The following is a 14122-nucleotide window of genomic DNA, read 5'->3' on the forward strand; positions in this document are numbered from 1 at the left end:
AAGAGTCATTTCGGGAGATTGGTGACTCAAAAGCTCCTAGGATCTTGATGGAAGAACCATGCTGCCATACTTGAGTATTAGCTGGGTAAAGCATGTTACAGATATAATGCAGTTTTTTAGGTGGGGAAAGGGGCTGTGTGTAAGATGTTGACTGTGCACTTAGGAAAAGGTTTGCTTTATTGCATTAAAGGTTTTAGCACGTCCCCAAGCTCATTGGCAAACGCTTGGAAGAGAAAGTTAAGTATTTTCAAGTCTAGTGTGAAAATAAGAATTTCTTTTCTATGCATAGTATATATATAGGGGAAAAAATGAGTGGAGGGGGGAAAAAAGGATTCACTGTTCCAAAGCTAAAAGCTAGAAACCATACAAAAGCAGAATCTGAATCTATGTCCTGTTGGTACCTATTATTCAGCAGTGTAACAAAGCTCCTCTCCAGACCCCCTTTAACATGTTTTATCCCACAAAGAGCTGACCTGGAGAGGAAATGATCTGTTTTTTCTCTTTTGTATGATAATCTGTTATGAGGAGCCAAGGACAGACCACATAATTCAACACATACAGTGAGCACAGAAGCCAGTTAGGTGGAGCTTAGGAATAGCAATACTCTGTTCATATTGAACATCAGCGGGCACAACATTCTCTTTTACAACCCTGAATAGCCTGGTTAGATGCAATATTTTACATTCTGTTTTGTGTTTAGTTATCCTTTGAATTATCACCTCCCTAACTGGTGGTCACACAAGCCCATATTTCTGTTTGTGAGTTCATTTGAGAAACTACTTGTTTACTTTGTGATGAGCTAATGAACACAAAGGAATTATATAGATGCACGCCATTCTCAATTTAACCACTAGGCAGTGTTGTGTTCACTTATTTACATAGAATACAACTGTACTACTTGTCAATCTTAAAAAAAAAAAAAAAAAAAAAAAAAAAAAAAACACACTGTACAGCACTATTTAATCCGTATTTCATGTACTGCGTTGTGTATTATGTTTTTGCTATATAAATACTGTTTAATAATAATTGTACATACACTAGGGATTTAAAATAAACTTAGCACCACCTAGTGGGAGAATTGAGAATGACCCAAAATTAAACCAACATATCTCTATTTTTGATCAACTCTGGTAAATAAATTCAAGCATATTAAAGTATATCCTACCATCTCTAGTTAAATGTTACGTTCATTTTCCTATTTCATTTTACAAATAATGATACAACAGAAATTTTTGATAAATAAAGGACTATAGTTGTTTATAAATGCACCCCTTGGTGTGGACGGTGTGCTGAGATAACAGTGTGGGTATTTGGGAAGTGATGTTCAATTGGAAGCCAGGCCCCAGAATTGGACATTACAGTCCAACAGATGTTTGATGTTTTCTCAAGGAGGCTCTAAGTTTGAGTGTTTTGTCAGGGTTTGTAAGCCTGTGTGCCCCAAGAAAAGGTCTTCTCTGTGCTTCAGCAGTTCCATCAGTGATGATGTTGGATGAGTTGTTGTGTACTCCCATTGGGAGGAAAACCTTGCACTTCTATAGGTCAGGTGCAGAATTATATTGTATAGTATAGCTTAGTGAACAATATGTAATGTAATTCTGCACCCTAGGTACTTTCTGTACCTTAGGCTGGTGGTAAAGCTTTATTTATTGAACCTTTTGCAGTGAATAGAAAAAATGTCTGGATACCAAGAGCCACAGATAAAGAATTGCTTTGAGAGCAATTATAGGTATGGGTACATACATGCAAGATAGATACCCCATTTAAGTACTCCACAATTAACATATCTATAAAAATATTTTATTAGAAAATATTTAATCAATATGCTACAATATACTTTAACAAAAACCTAAAACAAAGCTAAATGACTTTCAGCCATCTACAACAATAAATTTAGAAAAAGAACAAAAACAACATTCAAAAATAGACAAAAGTGATCCCTACAATGATTCATGGATACATTCAGTTAGTGTATCTACCTACACTGCTGGATCTTTGCACACATTACAAGGTGTCAATGGTGTTCATTCATAAAAAAACAATAGCAAAAAAATTAAATATGTTACCCATAATCACCAATGAAATGCTGAAACGCAGCTGGTTGCAATGGGTAAACATATCTACTGTTTCTTTCTATTTTGAAATGCTATTTACCAAGGATATAAAAAATGCTAAATGAAAATATAATTTTATTTAATATAGATTTAACTTGCCTTTAGTTGGGATTCAAATGCAAAGATTTAAGTAAGGAACACATCAAAGTAGCCAGAATAAACTTTGTATTGGTTTTACCTTATAAAGAACCAATTTTGATTGGTTGCTATGGATACTGCATTTAGGAACTCTTTATTGAATAAAGCCAACTGCACAGAATGTCTGGACATATTTATATAGAGGCACATTTCAGCAAAAATGCAGGATTTTAATAAACTTTCAAATGCTAGTCCTGAAATGATGTCATGACACGTGTTTTTTTTCATCATAGTTTGTATGCAGAGAGTGTTTTGGCATACCCTGTTTTTTTTCTAATAAAGACTGGTTTTTCGCATGATCCTAAGAAATTCTTGTTCGTTAATTTCACCATCACCATCTCGGTCAGCTTCATCAATCATTTCCTTGAACACATAACATTTAAAATCAGGGTCAGCAGAACTAACATACAGTTGCAGTCAGAAAATAAATATATTCATACACAAACACACTTACAGTATATACTCTAGAGACACCTGTATATTCATCTCCAAAGGGGATTGCAAGAGATTGCAAATGTATCCAGTTAACCATTTATAAAGAAAGTATAATTCCCATTATCCCAATTACCAGTCAAGGGTGTTTTTTTGCTTTTTGATTATTGGTTTTTTTACTCAAAAACATTATTTGTTTTGTGCAGTACCCAGAATGTCTGTAGTGTTTTCTTAGAAGTATCCACCACCTTGGACTATTTACAATGTTTCAGTGTTACATTAAAATGAATTAAACTTATGTATCCCCCTCCTTTATACAATATAGACCATATTGTGTAAATAGGGAAAGCAATCACTTAGACCAGGGGTGTCAAACTCTGGCCCCCAAAGGAAGTCTAAATATGAACTGCAGCTGCACCCCCGGCTGCTTTGAAATAACCCTGCTACTACAAATATCGGCATCCCTCTCGTCCATAGACAAAGCGGGCTCTCTGCCTATTTGCGTGGCCCCGCATTGAACTGTTTTATAGACGCAAATAATGCGGGAATTTTAGTAGCGGTGCTATTTCAATGAAGAGGGACAATCAATAAAATTTAGCTGCACACTGGACATGTCTGAGATTTCCAGCACTCCTCCTTAGCTGTATTTTTTCTTGCTACTCCAAGGAATGGACATGAATAGTTGGATTTTCATAGAAGAATATTGGTATTATTATTGTTAGCCTGTGCAGAAAGGTTACCACTGAAATTTACCTCAGAAGGCTACAAACAGAGAAAGTGGCATAAGATTTTTTTCCTAACAAAAATAAAAAATATATATTATATATATGCCTCTTTCTCTATTATAAGCTTTTTCCAGATTAAATGTGAAGCAAAACCTCTTTGTTTCCATATGAAAAGGGTTTATATCTAATGAGAAGGAAACATTTCCTAAATGTTTTCAATAAATTTCAAGGTTGGCCCGCAACTTTGTATAAGTTTTTTAATTTTGGCCCTTTGTGTATTTCAGTTTGACACCTCTGACTTAAGACACTATAGGATATTGTATGTATTGTATTAAAGACCCACAGAGTCATATTCTATCAAACTTCTAAGTATAATCAGTAAAGAAAGACAACCTAACATTTTTGGGTACCTTAAAGTGCCTGTTCAACCCTCAGAAAGCAAGGGGTTTATATTAGGGCTGTCCAACTTTAGCTTTGAGGTCCAAGAGCCCACATTTTTTTTAGTCTGAAAACCTGGCCTGTATGTGGTCCTTAAGGACTGTAATTGGATAGCTTAAATTTTCCTTTTCCACTTGAGCATACCTGAAGCAAAGGCACTCAGAATACTATGTAATTGCAGCAGTGAGTGTGTGAGCCTCCCATGTAGACAGAAGGGGAGAGAGTCACATGCTCCCCATACCTGAAGTATCAAGTATTACTCTTTTTTCCAAGTGGTAAAATGGTGCAATGGGGAACAAAGGTTTGGGAAGAGCATACAGAATGCACCAAAAAAGGTCAGTTTATTTTAGGTGAATATCTTTCTGAAATTACCTGCAATTCCTCATCTGTAAGGTTCTCTCCCAACTCCTTGGCAACCCTCTTTAAGTTTTTGAAAGAAATTTTGCCTGTGCCATCATCATCAAATAGTCTGAAAGCTTTCATGATTTCCTCTTTGGAATCCTTCTCACTCTGGGAATAAATTTAAAAAATTGTGATAAGTATTTTTAATTGACAGAAAAAAGTCAAAAGCATAATAAACAACATAGCAGGACTTGCCATTTTTTGTGTCATTAAAGCCAAGAAATCTTCAAAGTCAATAGTGCCAGAGCCATCCTTATCAATATCAGAAATCATCTTCTTCATCTCTTCCTTCTTTGGCTCAAAACCTAAAGCACGCATAGCAACCTGTTGAAGGATAAATGTATAAAATAATATGTAACCGTACTTTCTACCAAAGGGTAAGCAATAGGCCATATGCATTATTTTTTACTACACCTGGCTCTTGCAATGGCCTGAATTAAATTTACAGTGTACCTCTTCGAACTTAAGCTGCTCTCCATTTCACTTGCCAAAGCAAGAAATTGGATTTGGGCTCATGCTGTGTGTTCATGCAGTAGGACCTCAGCTGACTAAAGTGAGGAAAGGGGTAGAATATTTTCCTTACAGAACAGGAGAGAACTGCCCAAAGAACTATTAAAATAGTTGCCTAGTGTTCCTTAAGGATGGAAGACTGGTAACAGAAACTACAATGTTTAAATAGTAGCCAGGTAAAAAGACCTCTCTGCTTAACCCTTATATACATGTAACCCCTATATACATTGACATGTAATAGATGGCAACCAGGTACTACTGCTCTAATTAGAAAAACAAAATCAGGAAAAAATTCAGCCACAAACTGCTATCCTGATATTTTCTTCTAAATGATGATCTGGGCTGGTAAAATAAAAGGTTGTGAAGTCTATGGGAACCCGTTTTCAAAACAAATTTTAATTATGTCATATTATGTTAGCCTTGTAACTATGCATAGTTTGCAATAATAGGCAAGTACAGGAACGATGACTTTCATTCATTAGTTGCTGGGCTATCCATAGGTTTTACCCAGTTTATGATTTAACAGTTGTCTGAATCTGACTATGTGTTATTATTGGGTATTATCAACAATTACCTTGTACCTGTATGGGCCTTTAGATAGCTGGCCTAAACTGTAAGTGGCTAATAAAGCTACAGATAATGTAGAAAAGACTCCAATTTGATGTGTGCATACATAATTCTGGCAGACAGAATCCATACTGGGCACATTAAAAAAATAAACCCCTAGGTTAGCTATTGTTAACAGCAATATCAATGTGCATTCAGAGAACTCCACCTTACCTTCAATTCTTTGACATCAATTGTGCCAGTTCCATCTGTATCAAACAGGTCAAAGGCTTCACGGATTTCTTGTTTCTGTTCTTCTGTTAATTCAGGCTTTGCACCAGTTTTTCTACGGTGGGCAGCACCCAGACCAGGTTTTCTACTTGTTGCCTAAAACAAAAGCAATGTAACCTAATTAAAGCATTTTGCTACCGTTTTACAAATAATGGCCAACCATTAGTGATATTACTACCCCCTCCCTCAAAAAAAAAAAAAAAATTACTTTTTGGTCAGGATACATTTCTTAGATCAGATCTGGAGTAACTGATTCATAGTTGCTGAGGCTACAAGTGGCAGCTTTCTCTTCCATCGGGCAGCATTGCAAACTGAAGTACTACCACCGACTGGTAAGTACTGCCATCCATTTATAAGGAAAATAATTCAGGTATGTGCAATGGGCTAATATACAAATATAGATAAAACTGCCACTTCTGAAATGCATCATCATTTAGTCTTTGTAAAAATACAGAATTACCATCATTCCAGGATACATCGGTCGTATGGGTGCCATAAACAAACGCGGAGGAGGATCAACTGGTTGGGAATCACAAAATAGTGATGACGAGGATCCCATATTGATTCTGTGGTGTGCTAGGCTCATTTATAGTTGTACAATGATACTCTGCTGACTTGGAAAGAATTGTTCCATGACTCCACAATCCTTGGGGATCAATAACTCCAAGCAACTAAATCACTGACAGTTCTGAAGGTTGCAGCTATGGCAGCCTAACTATATGCTGTATGAGCCATACGGAGGAGTACTGTGTGCAGAAAAGGCAGACGCAGAGAGGGACTACAGGTACGACTGTCCTAGAACACTGGGGATTGAAGAAGTGGTTATGTAGCTTCTTATGGGAATTATTCTCTGTGATCCGATAACATACAGAAATGCAGGTGGCAATACAATGCACTTCATTTATACATCATTTACATACTATACATATTTTTGTTTCTAGATTACCTAAAAACACTCTTTATTAAAAAAATGAACATTTTCAATAATTTTTAAGGGGCGAATGGGAAAAGCATCTTATTTGGTGGAAAGGATCCCCCATACAATGGTGCTATTTATTTACCTTTATAGACACCTAAACACATCATTAGAGTCATGCAGCACCAAGGTGGTGGCCCCAGAGATAGGCAGCCATCTTTACATGGAAGGTCAATCAGTCACTGTTCTATGAAGCCCTAGAAAGTTCTGGAAGAACTCTGGAGTTATACTGGGTGAGAATAGCTTTAGATGAAGAAACTGATGCAAGTTCAGATGAAATGCCTGGCATGATGCCATCCTATATATTGGGTACATGCCATGTGACATGTCTTGTTTCTGCCAGCCATATGAATACATTACATGCAAGTTATATAAAGCTGACCCCCATACTGTCAATGCACACGTCATGTATCCGTTCATCTCAGTAAGACATGGAGGAGAACACTTGTCTATGCCTCTAAAGCAGCCATGGGGTGACGATGCATTCTAATACAATCCACAGGCTGCCCATTACAATGTACTGTGATGAGACCTACCATTTCCTGGACAGCAGCTGTGCGCACAACGTACGAATGGTGTGTCAGCCTCCTCACACTCGGTGCACGGATAACTCTGGTCTCTGTTACTGGGTTACGGACACCAACATACGTTTACCCCGGGGAGGCGCCTATAGCTGCAGCTCCCGCCCCGTCCCGCGTGTTTACGTCTAGGGGCAGCACGCCTGGGGCTCTACTATATCGCAACAACAATAGGCGCCCATTCTGCCCGCCATATTAGCACAACGTTAGTACAACAGACGCTGATTGGAACGTATCCATGGCAACACCCCGCCCACACAACATGCCTGGCGCAGGCCTGACCCGCCTATCTTTTATGTAGCGTTCCTAGGCTCGGGCGGACTCCGCCCATTGGCAGATTTACAGGGGGAGGAGTTTGTTCTGAGAATGGAGGAAGATGTGAGGATGAGTGATTAGCGAGTGGTATTTTACCGATCAGGTCAGTCCTGGTGCTATGGTGGTTATCACTACGGAGTGTATATAATATATAATCACTACATATGTGCTACTTAGCGCCTGGGCATGTTTTTCCTGCAAATACATGCAAAATAGTTGCAAAGTACAGACAATAATGTAATATTGCTGTGTGAGGTTATATGGGGGTATGTTCTGTTGGAAGCTTTGCAGCTTAATATTATTATTATTATTAATAAACAGGATGATGTGAGGGAAGTCCCCTGGGTTCCGATGTGGCTGCTTCTCAGGTATGTACTGCTTTAAAGAGAAAGTAAACTGAAAAATGCCCAAAACTAAAAAAGATTCCACTTACCTTCAATGCTGCAGTGTAGTTGATTGATCCAGAGGTGTCTTCCATCGAGTCCCGTGTCATCCTGGTACCCGCCCACGAGCCAGGCGCCGCCATTCTCACCCCTTTTTCCGAGTTCTTCTTATTACGTCACACGACCCAGATGTGAGATCCGGTGACGTAGTATGGGAAAAAACTTGCCAATCTCACTGCGCATGCGTGGGATTGGCTATTTTTTTCCCTTTTCACGAAAAGGCTCTTTGTGCACATGCCTGAGATGCTCGGGCATGCGTAGAAGGAGCCGCCAAGAGCCTCCCGGGATGTGTGGCGTTGGTATCCTGGGGGCCTCTACGCTCTGATTCATTCTCAATCGGTTGTGTACCCTTTTATGTAAAGTGAAGTTTCTGAGTTTAGGTATGCTTTAATATGTGGTACAAACTACAGTTACATAAAGCTGTCTATTGAGATGAATAAGAAATGCAGGGTAACACACCGGTTATATTACATTGTAAAGCCCAACCCCAGGGTATCTCCCACCTCAGACATGTATTTACTCCAGGCATGGCTGCATTACCTAGGGTGTGTTGTCTGACGACCGTATGCCATACCAGAGGAAAGTCTTCATCACAAGCCTCTGTGACAACCCTGGATTCCTATAACAGGAAATGCCTGAATAAAGATGTTTAGGGCAGGATCACCAAGTATTGTACAGTGCTGTATATCATGTTGGCAGGTTTTTAGGGAATCTGCACAAACCATGAGCATCAGGGACGCCAAAGGGTTGGTATATACCAATCAGATCTGCTGCAGTACTTTTTATATAAGTGCATTACGGTAAAGCAGTGTGTTCATTTGAATGGCCTGTATATTGTGCCAAAACATGGCAAACATCAGATCTGCATTTTTGCTAGTACATCACATTTGTAAAATAGCTCTGCAATGCCGGTGTGTTAGGGTTCCACATGCATATGCAGTGCTATAATGGTCTGCATGGATCTTCAATGTTTTGGGGCCAATAATTTTTTTTATAGCTTTTTAAATAGCTATGTATGAATATTTGTTTTGTTTTACCAATGGCAAAGTATGGCACAATTGTAGCTGCCTACCTGTGGGTAAGACAACTGATTAGGCAGAAGTCACTGGTATGTATGTAACTGTAACCTGAGCTATGTACAGATACACTAAGCAAATATCAAATACAATAAAAATGTATAGCATGTTCCAAACTGGCAGTGGGAAGAGCAGCATGCCAGTGAGCATACAAATGTGTTGACTATGGACATGCTGCTTGGATGAGTGAGCAGAAAGCTGACCTACATCAGTCTACTTCTGCTTTCACTTTCCAGCAAGAATGCTGAAAGTGGAGCGAGGACACCACTGCATTTCCTATTTAGTTTTAAACTCTCCAAATAAAACTTGGTCATCGTTTTGCCTTCACCTCCGGAGCTGAGGTAACCTGTTCTCACTCTCTAAACTCCTATATATACCAAGTCATTCCGGTCTCCAAAATCGATGGGGTTTACAACGCACATGTTGACAAAGGACATATATACGAAATCATTATACATTTTAATATTTAAATTGTTGGATGCACATTCAAAATTTAGGATCAAGCTGGGTTTTAATGCAAAATGAGATAAAACATACCTGCCTCTTCTGTCTGCTTCTACACTCTCCTCATCTGTCAAATATTGGTAAACTGCATGGCACATTCCAGCTTACGTTGCAGCTTCTGGGACTTAATGAATGACTTTATCCCAGCCTGGCTATTCAAGATGGCCAAACATCAAAACCAATAAGAGAAGGAAGAAGATAAAAGTACCTGCGATGGAACAGAAAAGAGTAAGTGCATGTTTAAAAATTTGCAATCTAGCAGGTAAGGATATTTTATTGTACAAAGGACATCACCTGTTTTTCTTCAACAAAAAACCTGCCTGAGTTTTTTTTTTTTTTTTTATATATAAGGTATTAGTTCTACTTTAAGGCAATTTTAAATAAGAAGTACTCATAACACAGGAGGGCTAATTGTTCCCAGTTTTCTTATATATTTCCATTCACTAGAAAGACCTTTAGGCTCAGCCAAGTTAAGTATGTGTTGGGCTGACCCGCAAGGTTACTGGAAACGGAATCTGCTGTTTGTAATAATTGTTTTCTGTTTAATGACAGGTATAAATTGCAAGCTATACAATGGCTGCTATGACAGTCCGAGCTCATATTGGACTCAAAGAATTATGCACCCTGTCCTCCTCAGTAAAGTCTTTCCTTGGACCTATTAAATCATACAAGTTTATTTATGACCAAGATACCCAAGAGAGTGCCCTAACTTGCTCAGCGTTTCGACTTCTAGAAAATTTAGATTTGACTGGGGCGATTGGTCAACTTCTTTATGAAACAATTCAATCCCATCATAAGGCTTACCAGACTGGTACAACAACTTTATGTTTTCTTGTTGGAGCTTGGAGCAAAGCTGTACTAGAATGTCTTCACCAAGGAGTTCCTGTTTCACTAATTGTTTCAGTAATGCTAGAAGGACTCAACTCTTGTATTGAAATTGTTGAATCTTTATACATAAAACTTGATAATGTACATCTATCCAACATAAACTCAAACAACCAGGTACTTGTCAAGGATGAAGGCAATGCTTGTGTTACGAGTAGCAAAAATCAGTCCGTTTCCTGCACAGATCAACCTGTCCCATCTGGTTTTCATCATTCAAATCACCTGCCTAAAAACAGGATGCAAAGGCAATTTACATCTCACGCTGGAAGTGTGGAAGGAAAGACTTGTCACATGAATAGGCTCTCTCATAGCAGACACTTTTCAGTCCCAAACAGAAGCTGTTTTCTCAGTTCAGCATCAACACTTCCCACCAATTTTCATACTTTATTAGATCTGACACAATCCTTAAGTCATGGAAATTCAGAAGCCATGAAGCTGGTGCAAGAAGCTGTACATCATCTCTGTGAAAGTGCTGAGACAAATTCTGTCACTAAAAATCTGTTTGGGGCATCACAGCTTGAACTTTGTGTTTTAAAAAGTCAATCGGCATTCTCAAATGCTTTCCTTGGCTTCACTACATTAGTGACAGTGGATAATTATGCATTGGTCAAAAATCTAGAAGGCAAATCGTTAAAAGCCATTCTTGTGGATGGAGATGTGAGTGAGAATTATCGACATATAGGTTTCAATAAGGCAACAAATGTAAAGTCAATAGCTGAGTTCAAAAGAATTGGGAAATGTGAACATGATCAGTCATGGATAAGTATTGCATTTAAGAAAATAATTGATGCCAGTATTGATTTAATTTTAGTGAGAGGTGATGTCTGTCAACAGTTTCTGATGCAGTGCCATGGTAGAGGTATTCTGGTTATCCCACATGTACGACCAAATGTTCTGCAGGCATTCAGTGAATGCACAGGCGCAGAACCTGTGACTTACCTAACACAGATTAATTGTAACAGTTTAGGCTGTGATGTGTATATAAGTTTATGTATGATAGGAAGTTCCATATTGGAATCCAGTCAGAAGATTGCTCTCAACCTGAAGGCCAGAGGTTTGAATCTTGTCACAGTTGTTATAAGCTGCAGATTGCCAGCAAAAGAGCAATTACTAGAAGATACATTTCGGGCCTGCTCTTTTAGATTACATCATGCTCTTTATGACCAAAAAGTGTTTCCTGGTGGGGGTGCAGTTGAACTGTTGTGTCTCAGCCATCTTAGAAAACATGAAGAAACAGTTAAAATGTTTGGTTTGGACTGTAAAGACTTTAATCCTTCATTATGGCTTTCGTATTCTGCCATACATTACAAAGGTTTTATATACAAGTGCCTTGCTGATGGTTTCTACAAATATCTTTCTGCTCTTCTCTGTAATATGAGTGAATATTCTTCAGAGCTGGAAGCCATGACTTTCATAGAAAACCAACTAAAGAAAATTAGGGATTTTTCCTCTCCCTCTTCCTATATATTAAATGAGTATGTCAAAAGTATTGTTACAGTTGATGATCAAGAACTTCCTTCATCACATAGACCCATAGTATATGATAATGTGACACCAAAGGTGGAAGCATGGCGTAGAGCCTTGCATTTAGTTCTTCTTGTTCTTCAGTCAGATGCAGAGATCATCACAGGGTCAGCTGCTCACACGCAGATAGTAAAGGGAGATCTAACTGGAGAGCTTCTTTTTTTGTAACTTGATGTATCAGGGATAAGTGTTCGTATATATAGGCAGATATATGCTACTGATCTGGATTTAATCCTGTAGTTTATTCCAAGGTCTTATTTTATTTTTTGTTGTAAGGTAGTTTCCTACACAATTTGGTATTTCCTTTAAATATATTTGCAATATTGGATTTCTCCTCCCTTTAAATACATACCGTATTTTACGGCGTATAGGACGACTGGGCGTATAAGACGACCCCCAACTGATTGGTTAGAGTGGTCTGCCAATTAATTGGCAGACCACTCTAACCAATCAGTTGGGGGTCGTCTTATACGCCCAGTATTGTACTGTTCCTTCTGCCTGCCAGATCTCGCTATTGTGCGAGAACTGAGAGGCAGAAGGAACAGTACAGTACTGGTAATTGGAGGAGGGATACAGGAGGAGGTAACAGCCACTCCCGCGCTCCACACTCCTCCTCTGCTGGAGATCCAATCCAGGCTCATGTTCTCCTCTGTGTACAGCTTGCTTCCCCTTGCTTCATACTCCCCGCACAGAGTGGGGACTCGGCCGCACTGGACATATGAAGCAAGGGTAAGCAAGCTGCAGGTAAGTACCCGACGTATAAGACAACCCCCGACTTTGGCACAGATTTTTCGGGGTTAAAAATTTGTCTTATACGCCGGAAAATACGGTAGTTTTTTTAAGCTGTGTACCTTTTAAGGAAGCAAAAAAAAAAAAAAAATACTACTTCTGCTGCTTAACACTCCAAACTCTGCTCTGTTCAAATGCTACTTAATCTTCACAGTTCCTGGGACCCAGGTGATCCACACCCCTAGAAGTGTTGGTCTGGGAGGGCACTTAAGCCAGGAGTTACTCAGCATCAAACTGGTGTTTGTTGGTGTGGCCAGTAGACTAGGTACATTATCACCATTACAAAGAAATCACCTGGCGTAAACTCGCAATTATTGATTGTGGCATGTTTTCTATGGGGTTTTTCATCTGTCACAGGAGGACATTGATGGAGACAGTAAGCAATAATTTCAGTCAGCAGTTTGACATTTGGTGTGTAAAATATGCTAGGTTTTTATATTAGTTTTATAACGTTTTATTAAATTCCACCACTTGACATTTAGATGTAACTGATGTTATTCTTCATTTTTCTGTAACTGTGTTTCCAGACCTAAATGTTGTACTCAGAGTTGCAAGTAGTCTCTAAAAATTGTTAAAGCATACGTGGACTTAATATGTGTTGTTTACCTAATGGCCAGGTATATGTTCTCCTCTGAAGCAGGATCACATACATACTTAAATTTATTCAGTTTCTAAATATTCCGTAGATTTTCTAATTTCCTGGTTCTCATATCTGTCCTAGACAGTAAGCAGAAAGTAACACTGTACCTGCCCTCATCTTGTATGTCAGCCTTTTCAATTTTACAAGCATGAGACACAACTGGGGGCATTATATGGGTATGGGTGGGTTTACTGCAATGGTTTTTTTGCAGATGCATTGACGAATGCTCTACTATGGTCCTGCTACTTCAGGTAATATAGGAAATACAACAGAGTGAATTTGGACTAGAATTGCAACAGTATGGGTTTGCTTTATATAGATGTAGCCTATAATAAATTAAATATATATTTATGAGATCAATTTTGTTTAAAAAAAATTGAAACAAGTAAACGTTAATAAATAAGCTTGACTGATAATCATATAAATTCTGCTTTATTGTTATTATACTGCCTAGGGGGAATACATTTGGGGGAGTCAGAAATGGAAAAGGATCTGGGGGTTCTGGTAGATCATAGACTTAATAACAGCATGCAATGCCATAAACTTGAAAATGACATAAATGACATCAGTTTACCTATATCAGTTACAAAGATAAAATAGAAATACTAAAACAAGAAAAAGACAAGAAAAGAAAAGAAATAAAACAACAATACAATGGCTAATATTTTTAACATTCTATAAAAAAAACAGACCTAGGATATTGTAAGAATAATTTGTTTGTATTGATCTAAGCAGGCAGAAATTTTTCCCACAGCTTCCAGTTATTATGAAATTTATGTGCTTGAAATTGGCTGTAGGC

General features: G+C 38.4%; 2 protein-coding genes across 2 annotated transcripts; one reads left to right on the forward strand and one right to left on the reverse strand.

Moving 5' to 3' along the window:
* Positions 1-1775: 1775 nt before the first annotated feature.
* On the reverse strand, positions 1776-7379 carry LOC140326835 (uncharacterized). The gene is made up of 5 exons (XM_072405795.1): positions 7106-7379; positions 5537-5689; positions 4442-4570; positions 4217-4354; positions 1776-2612 (listed from the first exon to the last, which is right to left on the reverse strand). The coding sequence occupies exons 1-5, from the start codon at positions 7106-7108 to the stop codon at positions 2523-2525; spliced, it is 513 nt and encodes a 170-aa protein (XP_072261896.1). The 5' UTR covers positions 7109-7379; the 3' UTR covers positions 1776-2522.
* BBS12 (Bardet-Biedl syndrome 12) lies at positions 7371-12270 on the forward strand. Its single transcript, XM_072405793.1, has 2 exons — positions 7371-7565; positions 10038-12270. Exon 2 carries the CDS (start codon positions 10059-10061, stop codon positions 12060-12062), a length of 2004 nt encoding a protein of 667 aa, XP_072261894.1. The 5' UTR covers positions 7371-7565; positions 10038-10058; the 3' UTR covers positions 12063-12270.
* The last annotated feature ends 1852 nt before the right edge of the window (positions 12271-14122 follow it).

This window comes from Pyxicephalus adspersus, chromosome 3 (genome assembly GCF_032062135.1).
Source record: "Pyxicephalus adspersus chromosome 3, UCB_Pads_2.0, whole genome shotgun sequence".
Taxonomy (NCBI): Eukaryota; Metazoa; Chordata; class Amphibia; order Anura; family Pyxicephalidae; genus Pyxicephalus; species Pyxicephalus adspersus.